Source organism: Martes martes (genome assembly GCF_963455335.1).
Source record: "Martes martes genome assembly, chromosome: X".
Lineage (NCBI taxonomy): Eukaryota > Metazoa > Chordata > Mammalia > Carnivora > Mustelidae > Martes > Martes martes.
Window position 1 is genome coordinate 31,235,014 of NC_137897.1, and position 27,643 is coordinate 31,262,656.

Sequence of the window (27,643 nt, forward strand, 5' to 3'; positions counted from 1 at the left end):
TAAAAAAATAAATAAACACTGATGGTTGGCAGGGATGTGCTAAAGTCTGAATCTAACCACGAATTATGTCCCTGTCCCTGCCCAGGGCAACTGCTACTGTAAAAGGACATGCTCACAGGAGGAGGAGGGCAGCACAGGTGGTGGTTTGGAGCTAAATGTTACGTCGTTGCTGACTCAGGGGAAGAGGTTGAGGATGTTGGCCATGGTTTCTAAAGAGCACCTAGCAGTTGTCACCTTGTGCATTAAGCTTCTGCATGTTTCTCAAATTATAATTTTATGCTTATGATTTTATCTCTTCTTAGTTTTCCTCACAGGAGAAAAAGCCAATTCAGTATTGAAACGCTACCCAAGAGCGAATGGACTCTTTGAAGAAATAAGACAGGGCAACATCGATCGTGAGTGCAAGGAAGAAATCTGCACGTTTGAAGAAGCAAGAGAAGCTTTTGAAAATACGGAGAAAACCGTAAGTATATTGGCAGTTTTTAAGAAACGTTCACAGCTTTGCCTACCTTTTGGATGTAGGTTTGCAATCTGCATTCCCGAATTGTGGGCACTGCTATCAGTTACAGCTCGATCCCAAATTATGTTTGTGAAGAACTCTGGAATGGCATCGAAGTAAGGATACTCTGTGGATGGGAGGCGGGTTCACTTCCCCGTGTGCTGGTCTGTCTTTGAGGGCCCCTGTTTCCCCAGGACCCTGCTGAGCCAAGACTGATCATCCTAGCAAGGGGGGGAGGGCTTGTGTCACGTGAGGCTGTGATGGGGAAAGTCACAGTATCATCACCTTACTCTGCCACATCAGCGAGAAAGTGTGGAGGAACCTAATACATACTGACACTGTTTTAAAATCTCTCACTTCTTGGGGCACCAGGGTGGCTCAGTCGGTTAAGTGTCCAGCTCTTGGATTTCAGCGTAGGTCATGATCTCAGGGTCCTGGGATTGAGCCCGCATCAGGCTCCACACTCAGCAGGGAGTCTGCTTAAGGATTCTCTCTCCCCCTCTGTCCCTCCTCCACACACTCTCTCTCTAAAATAAATAAATCTTTTAAAAATATTTTTTACTTCATGTACAAAAGAGAACATATCCATATTCAAACTCCCTACCCCACTCTGAAGAATACTCCTTACCTCTTTTTACTCTAGATGGGATGCTATTCAAGGAGAGCAGGAATGGGAAAGCAAAAGGGAGTGGTATAAATTCTGTGGCACTGCTCTGCAGTTGAAAATGACATTACCAGGGGTAGCCATTATATAAAGATCCATTTTTGTGCACTGACCAAGAAAGTAACACTAGGTGCTAAACATGTGATGTCAGATGTGCTTAGCGCGGGATATCAATTATGTATCAGAAGCAGCCAGTATAGCAGTTTTGAGGAAAAGGGTTTGTTTGCTTTTAAAGATTTATTTATTTATTAGAGAGAGAAAGAGAGAGAGAGACTATGAGTGGGGGGAGGGGCAGAGGGAGAGAGAATCTCAAGCAGACTATCTGCTCACCATGGAGCCCAGCCCAGGATTTGATCTCACAGCTCATGAGATCACAAGTTGGATGCTTAACCCACTGAGCCACCCAGGTGCCCCAGAGAAAGGGGTTCTGACCTTTTGTTAGGTAGAAAAGGACCCAGAAGTTACAAGGAAGGAGTTTGAGGAGAGAGGATCAGGGAAGCATCATCATTGGATTCCAGTGTGTAAAGCAGAAGCAAAGTCAGTGTATAAGTTGATAAGCTGTGAGCATCAGTTTTTAGGCATCTGCTGTCACCATACAGTGTTGTCACCGTATCACTGGCTGTATTCCCTCTGCTGTGACTTAGTTTATATCTGGAAGTTTGTGCCTCTTAATCCTTTTTATCTATTTTGCTCATCCCCCATCTACCTCCCCTCTGGCAACCACTAGTTTGTTGTCCGTATTTAGGGTCTGTTTGCTTGTTTTTCAGGCTCCACATATAAGTGAAATCATATAGTGTTTATCTTTCTCTGCCTCATTTATTTGACTTAGTTCAATACCGTCTAGGCCTGTTCATGTTGTTGCAAATGACAAGATCACATTCTGGCTTATGGCTGAGTAGTATTCTGCTGTGTGTGTGTATACCACATCTTCTTTGTTTTTTTAATTTTTATTGTATTATGTTAGCCACCATAAAATACATCATTACTTATCTGTTTGTTTATCCTTGAACACTTACGTTGCTTCTGTGTCTTGGCTACTGTAAATAATGTTATAGTAAACATTGGCATGCATATATCTTTTTGTATTAGGGTTTTTGTGTTCTTTGGGTAAACACCCAGTAGTGGAATTACTGGGTCATATGATATTTCTTGCTTAATTTTTTTTTAAAGATTTTATGTGAGAGAGACAGAGTATGAGTAGGGGAAGGAGGTGGAGACCGAGCAAGAGGGAGAAGCAGACTTCCCACAGAGCAGGAAGCCTGACGTGGGGCTCCAACCTAGGACCCTAAGTTCATGACCTGAGCCAAAGGCAGATGCTTAATTGACTGAACCACCTAGGCGCCCCCTGTTTTTAATTTTTTGAGGAGCCTCTATACTGATTTCCACAGTGGTTGCACCAGTTTACATTTCCACCAACAGTGCATGAGGCTTTCTTCTCTCCACATCCTTTGAAAACATTATTTCTTGTCTTGTGGATACTAGCCGATCTGACAGCTATGTGGTGATATCTCGTGGTTATGATTTGCATTTCCCTTATGATGAGTGATGTTGGGCATCTTTTCATGTCTCTATTGGCCATCTGGATGTCTTTTTTTTGGCAAAATGCTTTTTCAGCTTCTCAGCCCATTTTTAAAATCTGATTACGTGTTTGTTTAAAGTGGTTTTTATTTTTTTATTTACTTTAAATCAAATGTATTTATTTCTTTAGTGACAGAGAGCATGAGTTGGAGGAGGGGCAGAGGGAGAAGGAGAGAAGACTGCACTGAGCATGAAACCGGACTCAGGGCTCAGTCTCACGACCCTGAGATCATGATCTCAGCCAAAATCAAAGTCGGATGTTTAACCAACTGAGCCCCCCAGGCACCCCTAAAGTTAAATCCCACAGTTGTAAATGAAAAAAAAAAAAAAAAACCATCTACAATCCTGTCATGCAATCACAAAGCACTGTTGGCCTTTTAGTTTCTTTCCAGCTATTTTGCCGTGCACCTGCTTAGTTCTCATTTGTTTTATTTTACACATTTTTATTTTTCTTCTTATGAAATTAATATATGGTCATTATAGAGAAATTTAAACTATAGTAAAACATGAATAAAATCATTTCAATTTTTAGCACTGTCAGTTTTCAAATTTTGGCATATATTATTCTAGCCTATTTTTAATATATAGATAATTTTTAAATAACAGTAAGACTGTAGTATAAATAGTGCTTCATAGCATGCAGGCTTTAATGAAATCTGGTGCATGTTTTTCAAACAAGCAAAGCTTAGTTTTTGATATTACCTTTTTTCAAAAAATACAAATTTTAGATATTCTACCATCATTTTCATAAAGCTAATGACTTTTCTTCCTGCTTTATCATTCTTCTGTAATGGAAAAGTAAGAACTTCAGTGGGAAGATATTTTGAAATTATGTAAATCTTCTATTCTTCATCAGCCTATTACTCAGTAGTTTTAACATCTTCTATTGATGATTCTTGACCAAATCAGTAAAATCATAGTTGCTAAATGGTGATTTCTAACTCCATCATATGTGCATTTATTGGCTGGCATTCCACTGTGGGCAGGAACTTTCCCATTATCTAACCGTCTGTCTGTCTATCTGTCTATCTTTTAGTACAGATTCAAAGATTACTTTATATCAATGAACTGTAATCTCTTACTGTCACTGTTTTGATCAGATTGTCCCAAATTTGGCTAATGGAAGTTTCTTTAATTTCAAACTGGCTTCTCTGTCTTTTTGACATTATCATTTTCTTTACTTATTTTTTTTATTTGAGAGAGAGCACATGCATGTGCACACAGTGGGGGGAGAGGGAGAGAGAGAATCTTAGGCAGGCTACATGCCCAGCACAAAGTCTGACTTGGAGCTTGATCTCACAACCCTGAGGTCTTGACCTGAGCCGAAATCGAGTCAGACGCTGAACCCACTGAGCCACTCAGGCATCCCTGCTTATGGCTTTTTTTAAATGCAATTTTTTTTTTTAGGTGGGCTCCACACACAATGTGGGGTTTGAAATTTCAACCCTGGGATCAAGAGTTAGATACTCTACTCAATGAGCCAGCCAGGTGTCCCTGCAAGTGTTTTTTCCATATTTATTGTAGCCATAAATTAAACACATTTTATTTAATGTGGATTTTTGTTCATAGTGGAAAAGCCATAGTTAGAGAGGAATTCACACAGTTACTTCTCATATACTTGAGTTTTTACGTTTAGATCTCTGATTCACTCACTAGTTTATTCTTGAGTATAGTGTGAGTTATGGATATGATTTTTTTCACAGGGCTATAGAGTTGTCCAAAGACCATTTCTTAAAAAAAAAAAAATCCCTCTTTGCTTCAGTGATTTTTCGTTGCCCTTATGCATCTTAGTGCTTCTCTGTATCTTCCCGCTCACAGAGATAGGATGCTGCATTTCAGCAGTCTTTGAAGCAAAGAGAAGAAACTCCTTCAGCAGTTGCTCAAGCAGTTCTCTGTCCTCTCCAGCATCACCTTTCTTCTCTGTAGATTCATTCTCATTAGTCTACACACCTTTAAAAAGAACTCCCTTCACCCCTCATCTGCTCCAACAAGTACCTCATATCTTGAAACTCTGTTCTGTCTGTACTCAGCTCCCCTGGTGAGGTTTCCCAGTGCCACGGTTTGGAATGTTAACAATCCAAATTTATATCGTGGAGGGCCACCCTGAACTGCAGAACTATGTGACTCACTGCTTACTCAGCATCTCCTCCAGGATTTGAATACGTTTCTTAAAGTCAGCATAAAAAATTCATGTCCCTTCCCCCCAAATCTGCTTCTGCCACAGCCCTCCTGATTTCAGTGAGTGGTAACTGTTTGTCCATCTCTTTGCTAAGCCCCCAAACCTTGTTGTCATCCCTGACTCTTCTCTGTTTCACATGCACATCCCATCTGCTGATAGTGTTGATTCTAACATGAAAATGTATTCAGAATCTAACCACCTTTCACCTCTCTTTACCTGTTACCACTTTACATTCCAAGCCACCATCCCTTATCTGTATGATTTCTTGGCGCCCTAAAAACAGCAGGCCAGAGTGATCCTTTAAAGTATCTTCTCTGAAATGTTCCGTCTTCCTCAGTTAACGTCAGAGTGCTCAGCCACAAGGCACTGTACTGGCTGTCCCCATCCCTCTCCTCCACACCTTCGCTGTGTGGCTTTCTTGTGGCTCCTTGGAAATATACAGCGCATGTCCTGCCGGTGTACTCACTTTGGCACTTGTGCTTTTCTCTTCCAGATAGTTATGTCTGAGCTCCCTCACCACTCTCAGATCAAGTTCACTTTCTCAGCAAGAACGCATCCTACCTTAAATTGTAACCTCTTCCCCCTTCTCTGAATTATTTTTCTTCCGGCGCTTCTCACCATCTGACAGTTGATTTTATTTATTGTTGCTCTCTCGCGTGAACTGTTAGCTCTACGACAGCAGCATTTCTTGTCTGTTTTGGTCATAGCTGTGGTCCTTAGCATATAGAACAGTGCTGGCATATAGTAGGAATTAATTAAATATTTGATGTATGAATGAAGAATGAACGACTGGATTGGCATATTATGAGGTATGTTTATTTCATAGAAAGTAGTGATTTAAAACTTATTCACAGATTAGCTGATAGATGTGGGCTTAATTTTAAAAGCTTTTTTATTATTATACTGGTATTAGGTTCCTTTCCTTTATGGTTTATAGCTTGTCCTCTGAGTTAGTTTATGCCATGAAAGCCATACCATTCACAATAAGATGTGCCTAAAGTTTTTTGGTTTAATAAATACAGTAGAAGTAGCATTCTGGTCCTTGATCTGCTTCAGAATAGTGTTTGTTACATGTTAAGAAGGATCTGCTCTGTGTTAAGAAGTACTGAACACATTTCATCTTTGAAGTTCATGACTGATGAATTCTGGCAGTGCAGAAAATGATTGGCTTTTGGGATTTGCTTTTTGCACTTAGACTACTTATTAACTATCTTTTTGTTTACTAAAATTTATCACTCATTCATACATATGTACGAATATGTATTACTCATACATATTTTCATCACCCCCAAATCTGAACTGTGTTAATTTAGAAGTATGCTTTCAGTAGGATATGGTGGGATTTTTTTTTTGGTAATTTTTTATGTAATTGGAACACAAGTCTAATTATAACATATAGTGGAAGAAAATGTAGTTCATGGTTCTCATTCTCATTCTCACCATGTAGAAATTTGGTCAGATTTAATCAGATTTGTCTGCTGAGTACCTTATATATAAAAGACATGGGACGTAAAACAGTGAATAAGCTGACCCTCCATCGTGGCATTTGAGATATGACAGAGACAGCGAACATACACACAGAATCTCACATACGTGGTAGTTATCAGAATTCTATGCCACAATCCTCTGCTTTGAGAATAACGTGGACCTGATTTGGTGTCTCAACTCTGCCACCTACTGACTCTAGTGCTTTGTGCAAATATTTCACCTTTCTCTAGGCATTGATTTCTGTGTCTTTTAAAAAGTAGAAATTATACCTACACCATTAGGTTTGAGGCTGTGCACTTAGCTTAGTGCTTGGCACAGAGGATGCTCTCAATAAATAAATTCTGTTCTGGTTTTTAAGGTCCTGCATTGCAGTCACTTTATTTCAGAATCATTATTTGATCTCTTCCGTTATCTCCTGTTTTCCTCTCTATTGGCCCATCAAAATACTTTACATGTTAGAATTTTCAATTTTGATCTAACATGAATAAAATATAAGTAATTCTTTAAAACAACTATTTGAGGACTTTTCTTCATGTATTAATTCTGGTTTATTTGTGCTTGACTTTTCAAAACGGTTGTCCTCAAACTTTACTAGATTGCATAAGACTCAGATTGGCTACTTGTCAAAACTGCATAGTTCCACTTAGCATCCAGATCTGGGTTTCCAATACTATTCCAAGTAAAAAGAACCATGACTGTTTAGGGAAATGGCCAATTCTAGGGCTGGGGCAGGGAGAATACAAGATGAACTAGAGTATACTGTAGTATTAGAAAGTAAGGAAGTGCTAAAAACAACGAATGGGAGGGGCGCCTGGGTGGCTCAGTGGGTTAAGCCTTTGCCTTCCGCTCAGGTCATGATCTCAGAGTCCTGGGATCGATTCTCTGCTCAGCAGGGAGCCTGCTTCCCCCTTCTCTCTGCCTGCTTCTCTGCCTACTTGTGATCTCTCTCTCTGTCAAATAAAATAAATAAAATCTTTTTAAAAAAATAAAAATAAAATAAAAATAAAAACAACGAATGGGAGCATGTCCCAGGGACATAGGAGCCAGTATGAAGGAAGTCTCGGTAGTCAAAGCTGGAACAATTTGAGTCACTGAGCAAGTAATACAGTATCGAATTATAACCCAAAGCATACAGTGTAAATACAGATGAGTCCACAATGATATGAGTGAATGAAAAAATAAATAGCTGCGAAAAATATACAGTACACAAGGATTCCAAATTATATATGAGATATTCCCCTTTCGAGGAGGCAGAGCTTAATTCTCTGCTTTTCTTGTGTGTGGTTTGGACCTAATGATCTGCTCCCAAATAACAGAGTATGGGAAGTGCTGGGAAATAACTTTACCGCGGAGAAACCTGGTGAACACTACCTTGACCATGTGATCAAGGTTCACACCATCAGTGATAAGTCATGTATAGCATGTGATGAGAAGGAATTCACTTCCGTGGTATTTTCCCCCACATAATGCCAGTGGGATCATGAGAGAATTACCAAAGACTTCCAAATTGAGAGACATTCTACAAAATACCTGGCTCCTCAAAACAAGATCATTAAAAAGAAGACTGAGAAACTGTCACAGACCAGAGGAGACTAAATAAATGATTAAATGAAATATGGGTCAAAAGGTCTTTAATGGAAAAACTAGTGAAATCCAAATCTGTTGTTAATACTAACGGACGGGTACTGGTTCACTATTTCTTTTTTTTTTTTTTAAGATTTTATTTATTTATTTGAGAGAGAATGAGTGAGAGAGGGGAGAATGTCAGAGGGAGAAGCAGACTCCCCAGGGAGCTGGGAGCCCAATGCAGGACTTGATCCTGGAAGTCCGGGATCATGACCTGAGCCGAAGGCAGTCGCTCAACCAACTGAGCCACCCAGGCGCCCTGGTTCACTATTTCTAAGAAATGTACTATCCCAATGGAGGATGCTTATGTTCGGGGATCCTGGCTGAGGAGTATAGGAAAATGCTCTGTACTATCTTTGCAACTTCGCTGCAATATAAAATTACTGCAAAATAAAAAAGCTTAGTTTTAAAACTCATAGTTCAGGGTCCACAGGTCTCCATGGGGCAAGGAAACCTGCTTTTTTAAAGAGCAGTCTTAGGTATTCTAATGCTCATGGTCAGCAGATCACATTTTATAAGATCGTAAAGCACGCTGTTCAACTGAAACCATGTAGCTGGAGTACTCAGAGAGCTTTGCAGTGTGTGGTATTCTCAGGGTTGTGGATGACTGGGGTGTCCTGCCTAGGTGCATCATGCCAAGTCTTTATCCCATTCCCTGTGTCCTCCATGCTCCACTCTACCCCCGTGCTGTGGTTGCATCTTAGAAACTGAGTCAGTAATATCCAAGGGTTTTAGATCTAGGCCAGTGATTGCATTTTAGATAATACCTATCATTCCAAAGTATTGCTATTTAAATTGGTCTTACATGAAAATTGCTGAAAGAGTAACTGAAGAACTCTGCAGAGCCCCTTACTACTAGATGTTGTTAACAAAAGCTACACTGGAAATCTCTGAATTTAGAGCCCGTGGCAAGAGATAGCATGTAGACACCTTTGTGTGGAGACAACAATTACAAGAAGTGTTCCACGTCTGAGGTGTTTTAGACTTGGTCACTAGTTCCCCAGAGATTTGTCATCACACGTGCTGGCAGAAACTCAGATTCTTTGGCATTGTTAAGGGAGCTCCTGTTTCACTAAGCCTCTGATAGCACTTGCACCACTTACTCACAGCTTTGCCCTTTGAGGGATGAGGGACTTCGGGAAGGAAAGGAGGTAGGAGTTGAGTTTGGGCATAGACGTGTAGGGGCAGACGTGGAGCATTGCTGCCACCATCTCCCAGCCATACTCTGCATTTTCATCCACATCTTCCCACACGTTCTCTAGACCTATCCCAAGACCCTCTGGGGGAGCCAGATGTGAAATTTCCCTTCAACCGCATGAGACTCGTTTCCTGGGGCTCCTGCAGGTATCCTCGCTACTTCTTTTGGGATCTCTTTAGAATAAGATAATAAGTTATGCAGGGCCAAAGTATGTTTGTGTGTATTTTGAAAATCCTCATCTTGTTCCTGGTCTTAGAGGAAAAGTCTCAATTTTTCACCACCGAATATGATTTTAGGTGTGGGTCTGTCACATACGGCCTTTATTATGTTGAGGCGTGTTCCCTCTAAACCCACTTTGTTGAGAGTTTTTATCATGAATGGTGTTGGATTTTGTCAAATGCTTTTTCTGCATCTATTGTGATGTAAAGATTTTATTTATTTGAGAGAGAGAAAACACGTGTGTGTGTGCACGTGAGTAGGGGGAGGGGCGGAGGGAGAGGAAAGAGCAGATTCCCCACTGAACTCAATCCCAGGACTCTGGGATCAGTGACCTGAGCCAAAGGCAGATACTTAACCGACTGAGCCATGTGGTATATCATATCAGTTGATTTGCAAACACTGAACCATCCTTACAACCCTGGAATAAATCCTACTTGATGATGGTGAATGATCCTTTTAATGCCCTGTTGAATTCAGTTTGCTAATATTTTGTTGAAGATTATTGTATCTATGTTCATCAGGGATATTGGCCTGTAGTTTTTTTGTTTTGTTTTTTAGTGTCTTTGTCTTGATTTCATATCAGAGTAATGCTGGCCTCCTAGAATGAATTGGAAGTGTTAATTCCTCTTCAATTTTTGGAATAGCTTGAGGAGAATAAAGATTGACTCCATTTTAAATGTTTGCTAAAATTCACCTGTGAAGCCATCTGGACTTTTGTTGTTGGAAGTGTTTTGACTACAAAAGTCAATTTCCTCACTAGTAATCAGTCTGTTCAGATTTTTTCTTTCTGAGTCAGTTTTGGAAGATTATATATTTCCAGATATTTATCCATTTTATGTTCACTTCGTTGGCATAAATTTTTCATAGCAATCTGTTATAATCATTGTATTTCTGTGCTGTCAGTTGTTACTTCTCCGTTTCTGATTTTATTTGTGTCCCCCCCCCCCGCCCCTTGGTGAATCTGGCTAATCGTTTATCATTTTTATTTTTTTCAAAGAACCAGCTCTTAGTTTCATTGATCCTTTCTTTTTTCTTTTTTTAGTCTCTGTCATGTACTTCCACTCTGATTTTTATTATTTCCTTTATTCCACTAACTTTGGGCTATGTTTTTTTTTTCTGTTTCCTTTAGATGTAAGGTTAGATTGTTAGAGATTTTCCTTATTTCTCGAGGTAGGCCTCTATCGCTATAAACTTTCCTCTTAGAAATGCTTTCACTGTGTCCCAAATATTTTGGACTGCTGTGTGGGTTTTGTTTTGTTTTGTTTTTTTTAATTTTTTTTAAAGATTTAATTTATTTATTTGACAGGCAGAGATCACAGGTAGGCAGAGAGGAACAGAAGCAGGCTCCCTGCTGAGCAGAGAGCCTGATGCGGGGCTCGATCCCAGGACCCTGGGATCATGACCTGAGCCGAAGGCAGAGGCTTTAACCCACTGAGCCACCCAGGCGCCCTTGTTTTGTTTTTGTTTTTGTTTTTTTTTTTGAAGATTTTATTTACTTATTTATTTGAAAGAGAGAAGAGGGGCAGGGGGAGAGACAATCTCAAGTGGATTCCACACTGAGTGCAGACCTCAATGAGGGACTCAGTCTCATGACCCCGAGATCATGACCTGAGCTGAAATCAAGAGTTGGACACTTAACCAACTGAGCCACCCAGGTGCCCTGAGGGACTATCGTGTTTTTATTTTCATTATTCTCCATGTATTTTTTTATTTCCTTTTTAAAAAAGATTTTATTTATTCATTGACAGAGAGAGATCACAAGCAGACAGAGGGGTAAGCAGGCCCCCTGTTGAGCAGAGAGCCTGATGCAGGGCTCGATCACAGGACCCCAAGACCACCACCCGAGCTGAAGGCAGAGGCTTAACCCACTGAACCACCCAGGCGCCCCTTTTATTTTCTTTTTGATTAATTCATTGACCCCTTGGTTGTTTAGCAGCATTTTGTTTAGCCTCCACATGTTTGTGTTTTTTCCAGTTTTCTTCTTGTATATGCTTTCTAGTTTCATACTGTTATGGTCAAAAAAGACGCTTGAGATGATTTCATCTTATTAAATTTACTGAGACTTGTTCTGTGGCCTAACCTATGATCTGTCCTGGAGAATTTTCCCTGTGAACTTGAAAAGACTGTATATTCTCATGTTTTTGGATGGAATGTTCTGTATATATCTATTAGGTCCATCTGGTCTAGTGTGTCATTCAGAGTCACTATTCCCTTCTTACTTTTCTGTCTGGATCATCTGTGCATTGATGTAAGTGGGTTAAAATCCTCTACTATTAATTTTGCATTACTTTCAATTTCTCCCTTTATGTCTGCTAATATTTGCTTAATGTATTTAGGTGCTCCCATGTTGGATGGATACATATTTACAATTGTTATATCCTCCTGTTGGATTGATCCCCTTATCCTTGTGTAATGCCCTTCTTTGTCTCTGGCTATAGTCTCTTTTGTCTAATATAAGTATTGGTGTTCTGGCTTCTTTTTTGCTTCCATTTGCATGGAGAATTTTCAGTCTGTATGTGTCTTTAGATCTGAAGAAATCTCTTTTTTACAGAGAGTTCACAAGTAGGGAGGGGCAGAGGGTGAGAGAGAATCTTAAGCAGGTTCCATGCCCATCATAAAGCCTGACACGGGGCTTGATCTCACAACCCTGAGATCATGACCTGAGCCAAATTCAAGAATCGGGTGTTTAACTGACTGAACCACCCAGGTGCCCCTGAAGTGAGTCTCTTATAGGAAGTATATGGATGGATCTTTTTTTAAAAAATCCATTCATTTACCCTGTGTCTTTTGATTGAGGCATTTAGACCATTTACATTTAAAGTAATTATTCATAGATATGTACTTATTGCCATTTGTCAATTTTTTCTAGTTGTTTTAGTACTACTTCTCTGTTCATTTCTTATTCTCTTGCTGTCTTTCCTTGTAATCAATGACTTTAGTGTTATGGTCAGATTAATTTCTCTTTATTTTTAGTGTATCTATTATAGGTTTTTGGTTTGTGGTTACCATAAGGTTCATATATCCCAAGTATATAGCAGTCTATATTATGTTGATGGTTGCTTAAATTGGAGCACATTCTAAGAGAACTTTATTTTTACTTCTTCCTCCATGTTTTATGTATATGTTGTCATATTTTATATCTTTATTTTGTGACTCCCCTTAACTCTTTTTTAGATATCATTGACTTTACTATTTTTGTCATTAACCTTCATACTAGCTTTATAAGTGATTGATCTACTACCTTTATCACATGTATGCTTTTACTTGTGAAATTTTTTTCCTTTCATAATTTTCTTCTAATTATGGTCTTGTCTGCTTAAAGTCCCTTTAATCTTTCTTGTAAGGCCATTTTATTGGTGATGAACTCCTTTAACTTGTTTGGGAAACTCTTTCTCCCCACAATTCTGAATGATAACCTTGCTGGGTAGAGTGCTCTTGGTTGTGTTTTGTTTTTTTTTTTTTTCTTTCAGCACTTTGAATATATCATGCCATTCTCTTCTAGCCTGTCAAGTTTCTGCTGAAAAATCAGCTAACAGCCTATGGGGTTTCCCTATTACATAACTGGTTGCTTCTGTCTTGGAGCTTTTAAGACTCCCAATTTATCTTTAATCTTTGACGTTTTAATTATTATATGTCTTGGTGTAGACCTCTTTGAGTTCATCTTGTTTGGTGCTCTCTTTATTCCAGGACTTGTATGTCCATTTCCTTCCCCGGATTAGGGAAGTTTTCAACTATTACTTCTTCACATAATTTTCTGCCCCTTTCTCTCTTCTTCTTCTGGGATCTCTGTCATGCAAGTGTTACTATGTTTGATATTGTCCTAAAGAGCCCTTAGACTGTTCTCATTTTTTAGAATTCTTTTTTTGTCTGTTTTGCTGTTCAGCAGGGTGCTTAACATTACACTATCTTCCAGATTGCTTCTCTGTTATTCTCCATCTTCTAATCTGCTGTTGATTCCTTTTAATGTGTTTTGCATTTCTTTTACTGTATCCTTCAATGGACTGATACTATTTTGTATTTTCTGTCTCTTTGTTGATGTTCTCATTGAGTCATTCAGTTCATCCACTCTTCTCTAGTCTAGTGGGCATTTTTATGACCATTACTTTGAAATTTTTATCAGGTAGATTGCTTATCTACCTGATAAGCAATGAGACAAGGTTTTGTCTCATTCTTTTATTTGCAACATATTTCTCTGTTTCCTCATTTTGTTTGACTTTCTGTGTTTGTGTCTATGAATTAGGCAGAATATCTACCTATAAACTTGAAGAATGGCCTTGTGTAGGGACATCCCCTGTTTTGACTTTGTGTGCCTGGCAGCTTTGGCTGGTTGGCTGGAGTTTTAACAGGCATGGGCTAGAAGTCCCAGGGCACTCCAGGCTGGGGCCACCCTGCTTGGACAGCTGGAACTGAAGTGGGCACAGGCTGGGGGGCCCTGGAACTCTCTGGGTAGGGGGAACCTGACAATATAGCTGGAGCTGTAACAGGTGTGGTCTGGGAAGTCCCTGGGGCACTCTACATAGGGGTACCCTGGGGAGTCCCCTGGAGCTAAAGTGGGTACAAGGCTGGGCTGTCTTGGGATGCTTGATACCTGTGTTGCCTTGGTGAGATGACTAGAGCTGTAGTGGACACTGTCTAGCAATGTCCAGGTACGTGTGATGCTGGGGCCACTTCAGTGGGAAGGCTGGGGCTAATGTGGGCTAGGGGCTCAGGGCTTACTAAGGTAGCTCATTGGCAAGAGCAGCCAGACACTACTCCCATCTGTGCAGCCAAGGTGGAGAGGGAATGTAAACAGTGGTGCTTACCAACCCTTTCAACCCAAACAGCCGGGAAGCTTCCTCCTGTTTGGCAGAGTTCTAAGACTGGTTCCTTTACATTCTAGTTGCTTGTTTAAACTGTGTCTTCTTTTCTGTGCTCCAGGGCAGACAAATCTGTTTCTGATCCCTCAGTACTATCCCTCCCCATTGTAGTTCACAGCGTAGGAGGTGGGAGTTCTGGTCTTTTTCTGTCCTGCTGTTTTATATGTTGTCCCTCTATTCTTTGTTGTGCCGAAGCTGTTCAGTCCATCCTCAGTTCTTCAGGAGGAATTGCTTTATATATAGGTGTAGATTCGGTGTGTCCATGGAGGAGTGAGTTAAGAGTCTTCCAATGCCACCATCTTGGACCCTTTGAAAAACCTTATATGACCAATTAAAGTAAGTTTTTATTCATTAAATTGTTGATACTTTTAAATTAGTGGTGTTTTATTCTCTGGCATTTGGGCCCTTTTCTAGATTATAAATCCTTTGAAGTCCCAGTTATTCTTTTCAGGTTACAGTAAGAACTTAATCTGGAGGGTTTCAGGCTGTGTATTACCAAAACAGTGGATTTGTTCCAGTGTGGGTCTCTCCTGCTCATGCCAGCAGACTGTTAACCTTGACCTGAAGTTACCTCAGCAGGTTTCCCTTCCCACTACAGAGTTACTCTTTTTCAGATCTGCCCTCATAGATTGGGTACTGGTGGGAGTAATGGCCCCGATTTTTTGTCACTTGTACAATCATTTGGATCATAGATTTAATGTAACTGCATATTATTGTAGGCAACGATGTTAGTGATGCCCTATTTAACCTCTAAATATGCTGTTTACCTAGGATTATACTAAAGACACATAGAAAATTTCAGAATTCATCACTGTTTCTTATTAGAAGAATTATTCTTATTAGAATTTACCAGAAGATGTTCTTCCAATGGATATGGTGGAAATCCAAGGATCCCATGACAATATTGCACCAGAGTTTGAGGTCACATAAATGATGAGTCGGGTGTCTAAAAGACCCTGCTTTGTGTAGCTACTCTAGTTTGACAGTCTCAACTCCTATTCCTTAGTGATAGGCAGATCGCCTACCTTTCTGGGCACTTCTGGGCATATATAAAAGTTTATAAAAACTCCTACCCACTCTCTTCCATTTAAAACTTCAGTGTTGGATTTCTTTTATGCTCACTTTTTTCTCCTTTGCTTCTTCAGTTCCTGCTAGACCTTATCCTTAAGATCATGGAGTGAGGAGATGAGCATGATCTGCTCTTTAACCCTTACCCCTTCCCATCTCTCTCCTTAAGTATTTTGGGGAGGAAGGAAGGGGAAAGAGGACGGATGTCTCTAACATAACTAGTATTGCTCTGTCCCCTTTTTGGCTGTCACTAATTCTTTGGTGAGCCTAATTATAAATTGGGTAGGAAGTGCACAGTGTTCTTCAAGGGTCCCTAAAAGAAACCTCCGTACAACATAGTTCCAGGAATAGGAGTTAGGACTTCTTGTTGTCCTCTTCCACCCGCTTCCCCAGCTGGCGTCTATCCTAGTATGCATGCCTCATGTCCTTGTTGTTGGGGCCTTTTGGCTGGCAGACAGCCCTCTGGGACAGAGTAGCTGCACCATGGCTCAGTTTTTCCACAGTATCCTCCTAACTGGTGAAAAATCCTTACACTCTTTTTTTTAATCTTTAGGAAAGTTCTCTACCAGCACTGACCCTGTTCTCTACCTTGCTTTCCTCATATCCACCCTGCCCTTCCTATGTGCACAGGGGGCAGGAGTGGGGTACATCAGCCATTCCACTGCTTAAGCAGATGTCCACTCGGGGACTGCAATGTCAGTGGTTTCTACGTACATATATCCTAACAGCTGGCTTTCTTAGAGCTCCCCTCAGTAGTTCAGAGTCTTAGGGTCTAAATAGTAACTGTGACTCTGAAATGTGACATGCTAACCTAGCATGTGCAGCAGTGATCCTAATGGCCTTGTCTGCTACCATGCTGCTGCTTTGGGATGGGTAATTGCTTGATAAGTGGTACTGTCCTTGTTAGAAATGGCTCACATTTTGTAACAGTGAGCTGCAATCATGAGAATAAAACTTTCACATTCAAATTGGGATTTGAGTAGAAACCTAGATCAGCAACTTTGCTTGTTAAATGGTTATGTATCTGTTATTTCATTTGAAAGATGATATCACATGCCTCCTATAGCATGCCAGGAGGAGGTTAGCCATGAATTCAAAGAACAGGGGTTTACCTCTTTCCCAAGGAATTATATTCCTTGGCCTAATCACTAAACCTTTTGCTCCACAAAAGGAAAAGAAAAAATGTCAGAAACTACCCATTTTAGGATGAGACTGAAATGTAAAATGACAGAATATCCAAGACAAAATGCAAATTTCTTCCTTATTAATACTTTCTCTCTGTATATAATGTAGATTATAGGGGCACAAATAAGTTACCAAAAAGTATTAAAAAATTATGAATATTTTTGAAAGTAGCTACTTTGATCAATGTACTCAGACAAGCATATGAAAAAAATATTAACCGTGTTTCGTTGATTGATCACTTATTCACATTTTAACATCTCTGAAAAATTGAAGTGCAGTTTACAATCAATGACATGTCATGGATTAGAAAGCATTTTTTTTTCTTTTTTAATACATAAAAAAATAGTGTGCTTTTCAGTTCATGGTATACTTGATAAAATACAGCAACGAATCACCACTCATGCCCACTCAGAGATTCCCATCTGGCTGCAGCCACCACTCTAATTCACGTTCTGTTATAGTAGATAGTTGCCGATTCCTTTAATATTTGGGGTTTTCACTGTCCACCCACTCTTAGGCCATAGTCTCCTTAGGACAAGGCTGACAGTGGCTCTCATAGGTGGAATATCAGTAACTGTAGAAATAAGATTTTGTTTAGCTACTTCCAAGATACAATAAAATCAGTGGCAAAGGGACTGGAACTTTGCAATAGCCCTGTATTGTTAGCCCTAGGTCTTGGGTACTATCAAGCTGAAACAGACCATTTATTCTCTCACTGCCCATAAACAACGAACTGAGCAAAGAGGGCTGTGCCTTTTCTTCAGGTGTATGCTTTAAAGACTTGCACTAATGCCATAAATTAAAACAGCATTATTATTTGAACATTAAGGTATTGTCCCATTCCCAAAGCTAATATTTGATACCAGTCACTGCTTGTCATGCATAGACTAAAGGCTGATTTTTCCTTCCATTCCACAGCTGAAGAAGGATTCATAGAATAGGCTCCAGTAATATTTATAATTGATAGGGTCCATGAAAACCAAATAGGTCAAGCTCTTCATTTTTCAAATAATAGCCCCAAGGAAGTCAATTTACTTTTTTCCATAGCAAGATACTGATTGGTGCAGCCCAAAATAGGACCCAGGTCTCCTAATTCAGTGTCTTCTCCTTCCCTCCTTCCCCTTTCCTTGCTTTGCATTGAACACAGTTCCCTCCTAATTTAAGTGGTGATGGTTATGCCAGGGATTTTACAATGAAACAACTTACCTCTAGATTCTTATTAGGCCATTTTTAGGCCATAAAGACACATCACAATATACTTATTCAAGTTCAGATATGATTGAAATGGAAGAATTGGTGGCTGGTACCTACTCTTAGCTGGAATTTTAATTTTACTGTTTTAAAATGCTTGAGAAAAGTACCATTTGGGACAGGCAGATCAGCTACTATTCTTTCCATCCGTGGAGTAATATTGTGAATGCCAAAAAGACCAATGATACACCTGACAAGGAGGAGACCACTCCGTTATTGATAATACTTTGCCTTCCTGTTCCAAGGAAAACCTGTTAGTGAAATGGACATCACAACTGTGGATCAGATACATGCTAATTACATAGGTTAATCAAATGTGCCCCTTATTCCTAAGTATGCATGGACAAAGTTTTGCAAAATATTTGAGAAAAGTGCAAGGGAAGGTCATGATGAACAAACTGAACAATTTCTGAGGTTAAAAAAAATACAGGAAACAGAAGAGAACTTTATCAAAAATTCAAATTCATACCCAGAATTTTGAGAATATGAATTTGAATATGTTAATAAAAAATTAGAAATTTTTAAAGAGAATATGAATTTGAATCGAATAAGACTGAATTGGAATAAGTACATATTTGAATTTAAATAAGAGGCTGTAATAGAGGGGATCAGTTAGAGAACCAAAAAAAGTACTTGGAAAATAGACACATTATCGCATAATTTAAAACTTTATAAATGCTAACTGCCCAGTGCAGGGTTACCCTGCATCACTAAAGCTCCAGCAGAACCTGGAACACATCACTTAGGCCCCGCCCCCAGCCCCACCCAAACGGAAGCTCGCCCCCCCCTTCCCTGGACCCCATTTCCGGTCCCATCCCAGAGCTCGCCCAATATCCAACGGTCACTTCCCTAACGTCTCAAACCGCCACTGCTTCTGCCTCTGGCCTCCCTTGCCGCTCACGCTGGGAAATCTCCGAGGCCGCCACCGCCTTCGGCCCCGCCGCTGCTCGCCACGCAGCCCTCGCTTCCGCACCGCCTTCGCCTTCGCCTTGGTGCCCGGGCCGCCAGCCATGGCCACCCCGCAGCTCTCCCAAGTGCGCCAGAACTACCACCCCGACTGCGAGGCCGCCATCAACAGCCAGATCAACCTGGAGCTCTACGCCTCCTACGTGTACCTGTCCATGGCCTTCTACTTCGACCGCGACGACGTGGCCTTGAAGAACTTCGCCCGCTTCTTCCTGCGCCAGTCCCGCGAGGAGACCGAGCATGCCGAGAAGCTGATGGAGCTGCAGAACCAGCGCGGGGGCCACATCCGCCTGCGCGACATCAAGAAGCCGGACCGCGACGACTGGGAGGGCGGCCTGAAGGCCATGGAGTGCGCCCTGCACCTGGAGAAGAGCGTGAACCAGAGCCTGCTCGACCTGCACCAGCTGGCCACCGACAAGAACGACGCCCAGCTGTGCGACTTCCTGGAGAGCCACTACCTCCATGAGCAAGTCGACGTCGTCAAACAGTTGGGGGGCTATGTCACCAGCCTGCGCAAGATGGGGGCTCCGGAAGACGGCCTGGCAGAGTACCTGTTTGACAAGCTCACCCTGGGCCACCGCGACAGAAAGAACTGAGTTGGGACTGTTTCCCCGTAGCCCAGGGCGCATGGTGACTTTCGCTGATCACCATGCCGAGCATGCGTATTGCAGTATTGCCTTTGCAAAAGGTTCCAGTTCTTTTCTCCCAGTTTTGCCATAAAAAAGTTGTTTGGTTTCAATAAAGTTATTTGGTTCTTAAATAAAGGTCTCTGGTTGATTTGTATGCATATCTCTCACCTTTTAAGTTTTAAAACGTATTCAGGAATCTCTCCACCCACCCAACCCCATCTACATGCAGCTCAGGATCTCTGAAAGTAAGAGGGAGAAGATATTTCATGGGCCCATGGAAAACACAGAATTAATCTTACCCTTGTAAACAGTGTTGCGGTGGATGGGTGATCTAGGGCCCTGATGAATGTGGGATCCTGTGCATAGTAAAAGTATTAAAAATATGGCTTGAAAATTATGATTGGGGTTGATCTGGGGAAAGAGTGACGGAAATGGGTTTGGGCAGGGATTAAAGTAAAGGAGGTCTTTAGCTTTACCTGAAAACTTTTAGTTTGTTAAAATATGTAAATACTAATGTTTGTTGATTCTAGATAGCAAAAAAGGGATTGCAGAAGCCATGGCAGGATACCTCTTTGACAAGCTCGCCATGGACAACAGTGATAAGAGAAACTGAATATTAGGCTGGCTTCCTCCACGATATGAGAGTGATTACCTTTGGACTCCTGTGCAGGACGTGCATATTGTCATTAGGAAACTTCTGTTTCCCCTTATAAACAGTGTAGGTATGTGGGATGGGGTCAGATGGGTGGTTTGGAGCCCTAGTTGCTGTAGATGGGGGTGTTTGACGAAACTATAGAAAAAACATAGTCTAGAATTTATAATAGTAGTTGCTTCTGGGAAAGAAGTGAAAAATGGGGTTGGGTAGGGATTAAAATAAATGGGAGTCAACTTTATCTGAATCTTTTTAAGCTCATTAAGTCAGACAAATGTTAATGTTTGTTGTTTCTCAGTAACAGCTGGGGGGCACTGGAAACTGGCATAGTGGATTACGGGCTTGGCAGGTTCACCCTTGTCAGTCAGTGACTACAGAACTGTGTTTCAGACTCTGTAGAGATACAGGTGTGATTTCAAGTGGCCATCACTGCCAGGCATGCATGCTGCCAATGCAAAACCTCCAGTTACCGGTTTTTATGTATACTTTCTAATAGCTTGGTATAAAAAGAAGATCCAGTAGTAAGAGTTGAAAATTAAACAAAGATGCTGAACATCAAAATACTTGATAATATGAAGTAGATCAAATCTCCAAGAAAGAAATAATTCATAACAATAGTAATTCATAGTCATAAAAGGACCCTATACAATAACAACCACTCAGTAGAAATTCCAGAAGGAGAAAACAAGGGGTGGTTCAGAGGGAGTAGACAATAATCAAGAAATAATTTTTTTTAAGTATAATCCAAATGCTTCTATTTTATATGCTTTCTTTAATTTACTAATGTTCTGAATTACATTAATAGATTTTCCTGTGTGGGGTGCCTGGGTGGCTCAGTGGGTTAAAGCCTCTGCCTTCGGCTCAGGTCATGATCTCAGAGTCCTGGGATCGAGCCCCGCATCGGGCTCTCTGCTCAGCAGGGAGCCTTGTTCTCCTCTCTCTGTGCCTCTCTCTCTGCCTACTTGTGATCTCTGTCAAATAATTAAATAAAATCTTTTTAAAAAATAGATTTTCCTGTGTGGAATTATTTTTTTAATTCATAGAGTGAAACTTATTTGGTTACTGTTGATTTGTTTTACTACAGTTCTTTGAGATATAATTTAGAGATGTAACATTGTGTAATTTGAAGGTATACACTGTGTTGATTTGATACACTTATATGTTGGGAAATGACTGCCATCAGAACCTTAGCAAAAACCTCCATCAACTTCATATAATTACCATTTCCTTTTGGTAGTGAGATTATTTAAGGTTTATTCTCTTAGCAATATTCAGTGATATAATATTGTTAACTCTAATGGCCATACTATACATTAGATCTCCAAAGTTTGTACCATTTGATCAATATTTCCCCATTTCCTTTAACCTCCAGGTTGTTGTAACCACCATTCTACTCTGTTTCTGAGTTCGGCTTTTTTAAGTTCCTTATATAATTGATAGATTACAGTATTTGTCTTTTCCTGACTTATTTCACATAACGTCCTCAAGTTTCATCCAAGTTGTTGCAAATGGCAGCATTTCTTTCTTTCTTATAGCAGAATAATATTCCGTTTTATATATATATATATATCACATCTTCTTTATCCATTTATCCACTGACCAACACTTCCATTGTTTCCATATATGGCCTGTTGTGAATAATGTTGCAGTGAACATTAGGAAATAGTTATCTCTTTGAGATCCCGTTTTCATTTCTTTGGGATAAATACCCAGAAAATAAATTGCTAGATCATATAGCAGTTCTGTTTTTAATTTTTCGAGGAATGTCCGTATCAGTTTATACTCCCACCAACAGTGCACAGGGGTGTCCTTTTCTCCACATCCTTGCCAACAATTTATATTTCTTTTTAATGATGACCATTCTAACACATAATGAGGTTATATCTCATTGTGACTTTGATTTGCATTTCCCTGATGATTAGTGCTATTCAGTACCTTTTCATATATGTGTTAGCCATCTGTATGTCTTCTTTGGGAAAATGTCTATTCAGGGTCTCGGCCCATTTTTTAATTGCGTTGTATAAATTCTTTCTATATTTTGGATATTAACCCCTTATCAGATATATGCTTTCTAGATACTTTTTCCCCCCCAAAGCTCATATTTATTTGACAGAGGTCACAAGTAGGCAGAGAGGCAGGCAGAGAGAGAGGGGGAAGCAGGCTCCCTGCTGAGTGGAGAGCCTGATGTAGGGCTCAATCCCACAACCCTGGGATCATGACCTGAGCCGAAGGCAGAGGCTTAACCCACTGAGCCACCCAGGCACCTGGATACTGTCTTCTATTCCATAGTTTGCCTTTTTGCTTTACGGATTGTTTCTTTTGCTGTGCAGAAGTTTTTTTAGATTATTGTAGACCCACTGATTTATTTTTTGCTTTTGTTGCTTGTGCCTTTGGTGTCATATCCAGAAAATCATTTCTAGGACCAATATCAAAGAACATTTTTACTATGTTATCTTCTGGGAGTTTTATGGCTTCAGATCTTAGGTTTAAGTCTTTAATACTTTTCGCGTTAATTTTTGTTTTTGGTATAAGATAGGGGTCCAGTTTCATTCTTCTGCATATGGTTATTCAGTTTTCCCACCACAATTTATCAAAGACACTGTCCTTTCCCCATTCCTTGCTCCCTTGTCAAATATTAGTTGATCATTTATGTGTAAGTTTATTTCTGAACTTTTGATTATGTTCCGTTGGACTATGTGTTTTTTCATGCCAGTACCATACTGTTTTGATTTATAAGGTTTAGTAATATTGTTCGAATTCAAGAAGTACAATCCCTCCAGCTATATTATTTCTTAAGATTGCTTTGGATATTCAGGGTCTTTTGTTGCTCCATAGGAATTTTAGTTTTGTTTTTCTATTTCTGTAAAAAATGCCATCGGAATTTTGATAGGGTTTTACAGTAAATCTATAGATGACTTTGGGGAGTAGGGACATTTTAACCACATCAGTTCTGATCAATGAACACAGGACATCTTTCTATCTATCTGTGTCATCTTTAATTTCTTTCATGAAATTCTTCAAGTTTTCAGTGTACAGATCTTTCACTTCCTTGGTTAAATTTATCCCTAATATTTTATTGTTTTTGATGTTAATGTAAATGGGATTGTTTTATTTCTTTTTCTTGTTGTTAGTGTGTAGAAATGCAACTGTGTTGATTTTGTAACGTATAACTTTTCTGAATTCATTATTTCTGACAGGTTTTTGGTAGAGTCTTTAAGACTTTATAGATATAAAAGCATATCATCTGAAAAGACAATTTAACTTTTTCCTTTCTAATATGGATGCCTTTTTTTTTTCTTGCCTGAATGCTCTGACTAGGACTTCCAGTACTATGATGAATGTAAGTGGTGAGAGTGGGCACCTTTGTCCCATTCCTGCTTAGAGGAAAAGCTTTCACCATTGTGGATGTTACAGCTTGTCCTTTGTGACCTTTATTATGTTGAGGTATCTTTTTTTTTTTTTTTTAAGATTTTATCCATTCGCTTGACAGAGAGAGATCACAAGTAGGCATAGAGACAGGCAGAGAGATGTGGGGGGGGCGGGTGGGAAGCAGGTTCCCCACTGAACAGAGAGTAGGATGCTGGGCTCCATCCCAGGACCCTGAGATCACGACCTGAGCCCAAGGCAGAAGCTTAACCCACTGAACCACCCAGGCACCCCTGTTGAGGTATCTTTTTATACTTTAAATTTGTTGAGAGTTTTTAATCATAAATAGATGTTGAATTTTGCCATATCCTTTTTTCTGCATCTATTGAAATGATCGTATGATTTTTATCCTTCAGTTTATTAAAATGGTGTATAACGTTGATTGATTTATGGGTGTTGAACCATCATTGCATCCCTGGAATAATTTGCCCCTTGATAATGGTATATAATCCTATTAAAGTTTCGTTTAATTTGGTTTGCTAATATTTTGTTGAGGAGTTTTGCATCTGTGTTTTTCAGAGAGATTGGCTTGTAATTTTCTTGTGGTGTCCTTGTCTGGCTTTAGTATCAAAATGTTGGCCTTGTAAAATGAATTTGAAGTGCTCTGTCATATTTTTTTGGAATTGCTTGAAAAGAATTAGTATTATTTTTTAAATGTTTGGCAGAATCCACCAGTAAAACTGGTACTGGACTTTTGTTTGTTGGGAGGTTTTTGATTACTGATTCAATCTCATTACTAGTAATTGGTCTGTTCAGATTTTCTAGTTCTTCATGATTCTGTTTCGGTAGGTTGTATGTCTCTCCAAAATTATCCATTTTTTTCTAGTTTGTCCAATTTGTTGGTGCATATAGTTGAATGGGAGTTAGGTACACCAACCCCACCCCCACCCCATGCAGTCCAAAATCTGAGTATAACTTTTGACTCCCCAGAAACCTTATTGCTATAGCCTACTATTAACCAGAAGCCTTACCAATAACATAAATAGCCAATTAACACATATTTTAACGTTAAATGCATATAATACTATATTCTTACAATAAAGTAGAGAATATAAAATGTTACTAAGAAAATCATAAGGAAGAGGAAATACACTTAAAGTACTGTAGAAAGTCCACATATAATTGGACTTTTGCAGTTCAAATTCATGTTTAAGTGTCAACTGTAATTGTAGCAGTCTCTTAAGTTCATTTATATTTCTGTTGTAATTGTCTCCTATTTCTGATTTTGTTTGACTCTTCTCTTTTTTTCTCAGTCTAGCCAAAGTTTATTGATTTTTTTTAAATTTTCATTTCATTTTCTGAACATTCTATAATGTAATATCCACATTTATAAATTTAAAAAATCTTCTAAAAACATTCCAAAATAAATAACATTACATATATTCTGCCATTTTTTTTTAACTTTCCGAATAATAGCAGTATCTTGGGCGTGTCCTGCCAAGTAACTATTGGAGGACAAAGTTCATAGTGATCTATAAGCACTGATTTGAGTGTGGGAAAGGGTCTTGTGATCTCAGATACAGCTGTAATATTCCAGCAACAAAACCTATTTCCTACACTTGAGACCAGTCTTGCCTAAATCCATAGGAAGTGCTTCTGTCAGAAGGTGCCCAACTGAAGCCAACTATAGGAGTATTAGCAGGGACTCATAGTAAGCATCACCACGGACAGCAGCTGTTGCCACTGACTCCTTGCAGTGTGCAGAGTTGTTCTTGCTCGAAGATCTCCTAACAGAAGGGATGAGCATTTTCCCCCCAGAGGTTTGAGAACTGAAAGTATAGATGAATGAATGAATGAATGGGCAGGAGAATTTTAAGAAAATAGAGGTGGTTGAAGAATGCCAGCGGGGGTCTTCTGACCATTTGATTTTATTTATCCTTTCAAAAATGAGCTGTTAATTTTCTTGATCTTTTAAAATTTTTTTCTGATCTCTATTTCACATTTTTCTCCTATGATTTTTTTTTTTAATTTGCTTCTTTGTACTAACTTTGGGCTTAGTTTGTTCTTTTCTCTAGTTCCTTGATATGTAAAGTTAAGTTGTTTATTTAAGAGCTTTTTATTTTGATCTTTTTTTCTTGATGTAGACATTTATCAGTATATACTTGTCTCTTAGAACTGCTTTTCCTTACTATGCAGTCATCAAAAAATAAAAACAAACAAAAAAACAAACAAAAAAAACCCAGCCGAAATCTTGCCACTTGCAACGATGTGGGTGGAACTAGAGGGTATTTTGCTAAGTGAAATAAGTCAGCCAGAGAAAGACAATTATCATATGATCTCTCCAATATGAGGAATTTGAGAGGCAGGGTGGGGGGTCGTGAGGGGTAGGGAGGGAAAAAATGGAACAAGACAGGACTGGGGAGGGAGACAAACCATAAGAGACTCTTTTTTTTTTTTTTAATTTTATTTATTTATTTGTCAGAGAGAGAGAGGGAGAGAGAGTGAGCGAGCATAGGCAGAGGCAGAGGGAGAAGCAGGCTCTCCGCCAAGCAAGGAGCCCGATGTGGGACTCGATCCCAGGACGCTGGGATCATGACCCGAGCTGAAGGCAGCTGCTTAACCAACTGAGCCACCCAGGCGTCCCTCTATAAGAGACTCTTAATCTCAGGAAACAAACTGAGGGTTGCTGGGGGGTGGGGGGGGAGGGGTAGGGTGACTGGTCTATGGATATTGGGGAGGGTATGTGGTATGGTGAGTACTGTGAATTGTGTAAGACTGATGATTCACAGACCTGTACCCCTGAAGGAAATAATACATTATATGTTAATTTAAAAAATTAAAAAAATTTTTTTAAAACTGCTTTTCCTGCATCCCATCTTTTTGGTAGGTTGTGTTTCCTTTAGATATTACTCTGATTCCCTTTTGAATTCTCCTTTGACCCACTGGTTGCTCGGGAGTGTGTTCTTTTGTTGTTGTTATTTTTAAGTTTTTATTTTTAACTAATCTCTACACCGAACATCAGGATTGAACTTAAAACCCTGAGATCAAGTGTTGAATACTCCACATACTGAGTTAGCCAGCCACACCAAGGAGCATGTGTTTGTTTGTTTTTTAATTTCCACATATTTGTGAATTTCCCAGCTTCCCTTTTGTTATTGACTTCTAGCTTCATACAGTTGTGTTCAAAAAAGATAATTGATGAGGCGCCTAGATGACACAGTCGGTTAAGCATCTGACTCTTGGTTTCTGCTCAGGTCATGATCTCAGAGTACTGGGATCGAGCCCCACGTTGGGCTCTCTGCTCAACAGAGAGTCTGCTTGAGATTCTCTTCCTCTCCCCCTCCTGCTCATGCTCTCTCTCGCTTTCTCTGAAATAAATAAATCTTTTAAAAAAGAGAGAAAAGAAAAGATAACTTGGTGTGATTTTGGTCTGAAATTTGCTAAAAATTGTTACATGACCTATCACATGGTCTGTCCACCTGAAATATGTTTTGTGTGCACTTGAGAAGAATGTGTATTTTCTTGTTGTCGGATGGAATGTTCTGTAGATTTCTGTTAGGTCCCTGTGGTCTAAAGTGTAGTTCAAGTCCAACATTTCCTTTTTTTTTTTTTTTCTGGATATTGTATGCATTTTTGATAGTGGAAGCTTAAAATTCCCAGCTTATTGTATTACTGTTTATTTCTCCTTTTAGTAGCATTTGGTTTATATCTTTAGGTGTTCTGTTATTGGGTGCCTAAATATTTACATATACCTTCTTTATGGATTGATCCCTTTATCTTTTTTTTTTTTTTAAGATTTTATTTATTTATTTGTCAGAGAGAGCGAGCGAGCACAGGCAGATAGAGTGGCAGAAGAAGCAGGCTCCCTGTGGAGCAAGGAGCCCGATGCGGGACTCGATCCCAGGACGCTGGGATCATGACCCGAGCCGAAGGCAGCCGCTTAACCAACTGAGCCACCCAGGCGTTCCAGATCCCTTTATCTTTTTATAATGACCTTCTTTGTGTGTGTTGATCCTTTTTAGCTTCAAGTCTGCATTCTGTGATAGAAATATAGCTGCCCCTGCTTTCCTTTGGGTACCTTTTGTTTGAAATGTCTTTTTCTCACTTATTCACTCTCTACATGTGTCCTTAAAGCTAAAATAAACCTTTTTTTAAAAAAAAGATTTTAGGGACGCCTGGGTGGCTCAGTTGGTTAAGCGGCTGCCTTCGGCTCAGGTCA

The 27,643-nt window shown here is 39.7% G+C and overlaps 2 protein-coding genes across 2 annotated transcripts in view; both read left to right on the plus strand.

Moving 5' to 3' along the window:
* The window catches only part of PRRG1 (proline rich and Gla domain 1), a 158,474-nt gene that overhangs the window by 94,970 nt on the left and 35,861 nt on the right, over nt 1-27,643 (plus strand). Inside the window, exon 3 of the mRNA XM_080794727.1 lies at nt 303-463. Within this exon, the coding sequence (XP_080650853.1) occupies nt 303-463 (161 nt within the window). The remainder of the gene's footprint in view (nt 1-302; nt 464-27,643) is intronic.
* On the plus strand, nt 17,986-19,528 carry LOC308336875 (ferritin heavy chain-like). Its single transcript, XM_080794728.1, has one exon. It carries the CDS (start codon nt 18,822-18,824, stop codon nt 19,371-19,373), a length of 552 nt encoding a protein of 183 aa, XP_080650854.1. The 5' UTR covers nt 17,986-18,821; the 3' UTR covers nt 19,374-19,528.

Excerpts from the sequence above, each read along its gene's own strand:
- LOC308336875 (XM_080794728.1), top strand. The coding sequence starts at position 18,822 with ATGGCCACCCCGCAGCTCTCCCAAGTGCGCCAGAACTACCACCCCGAC.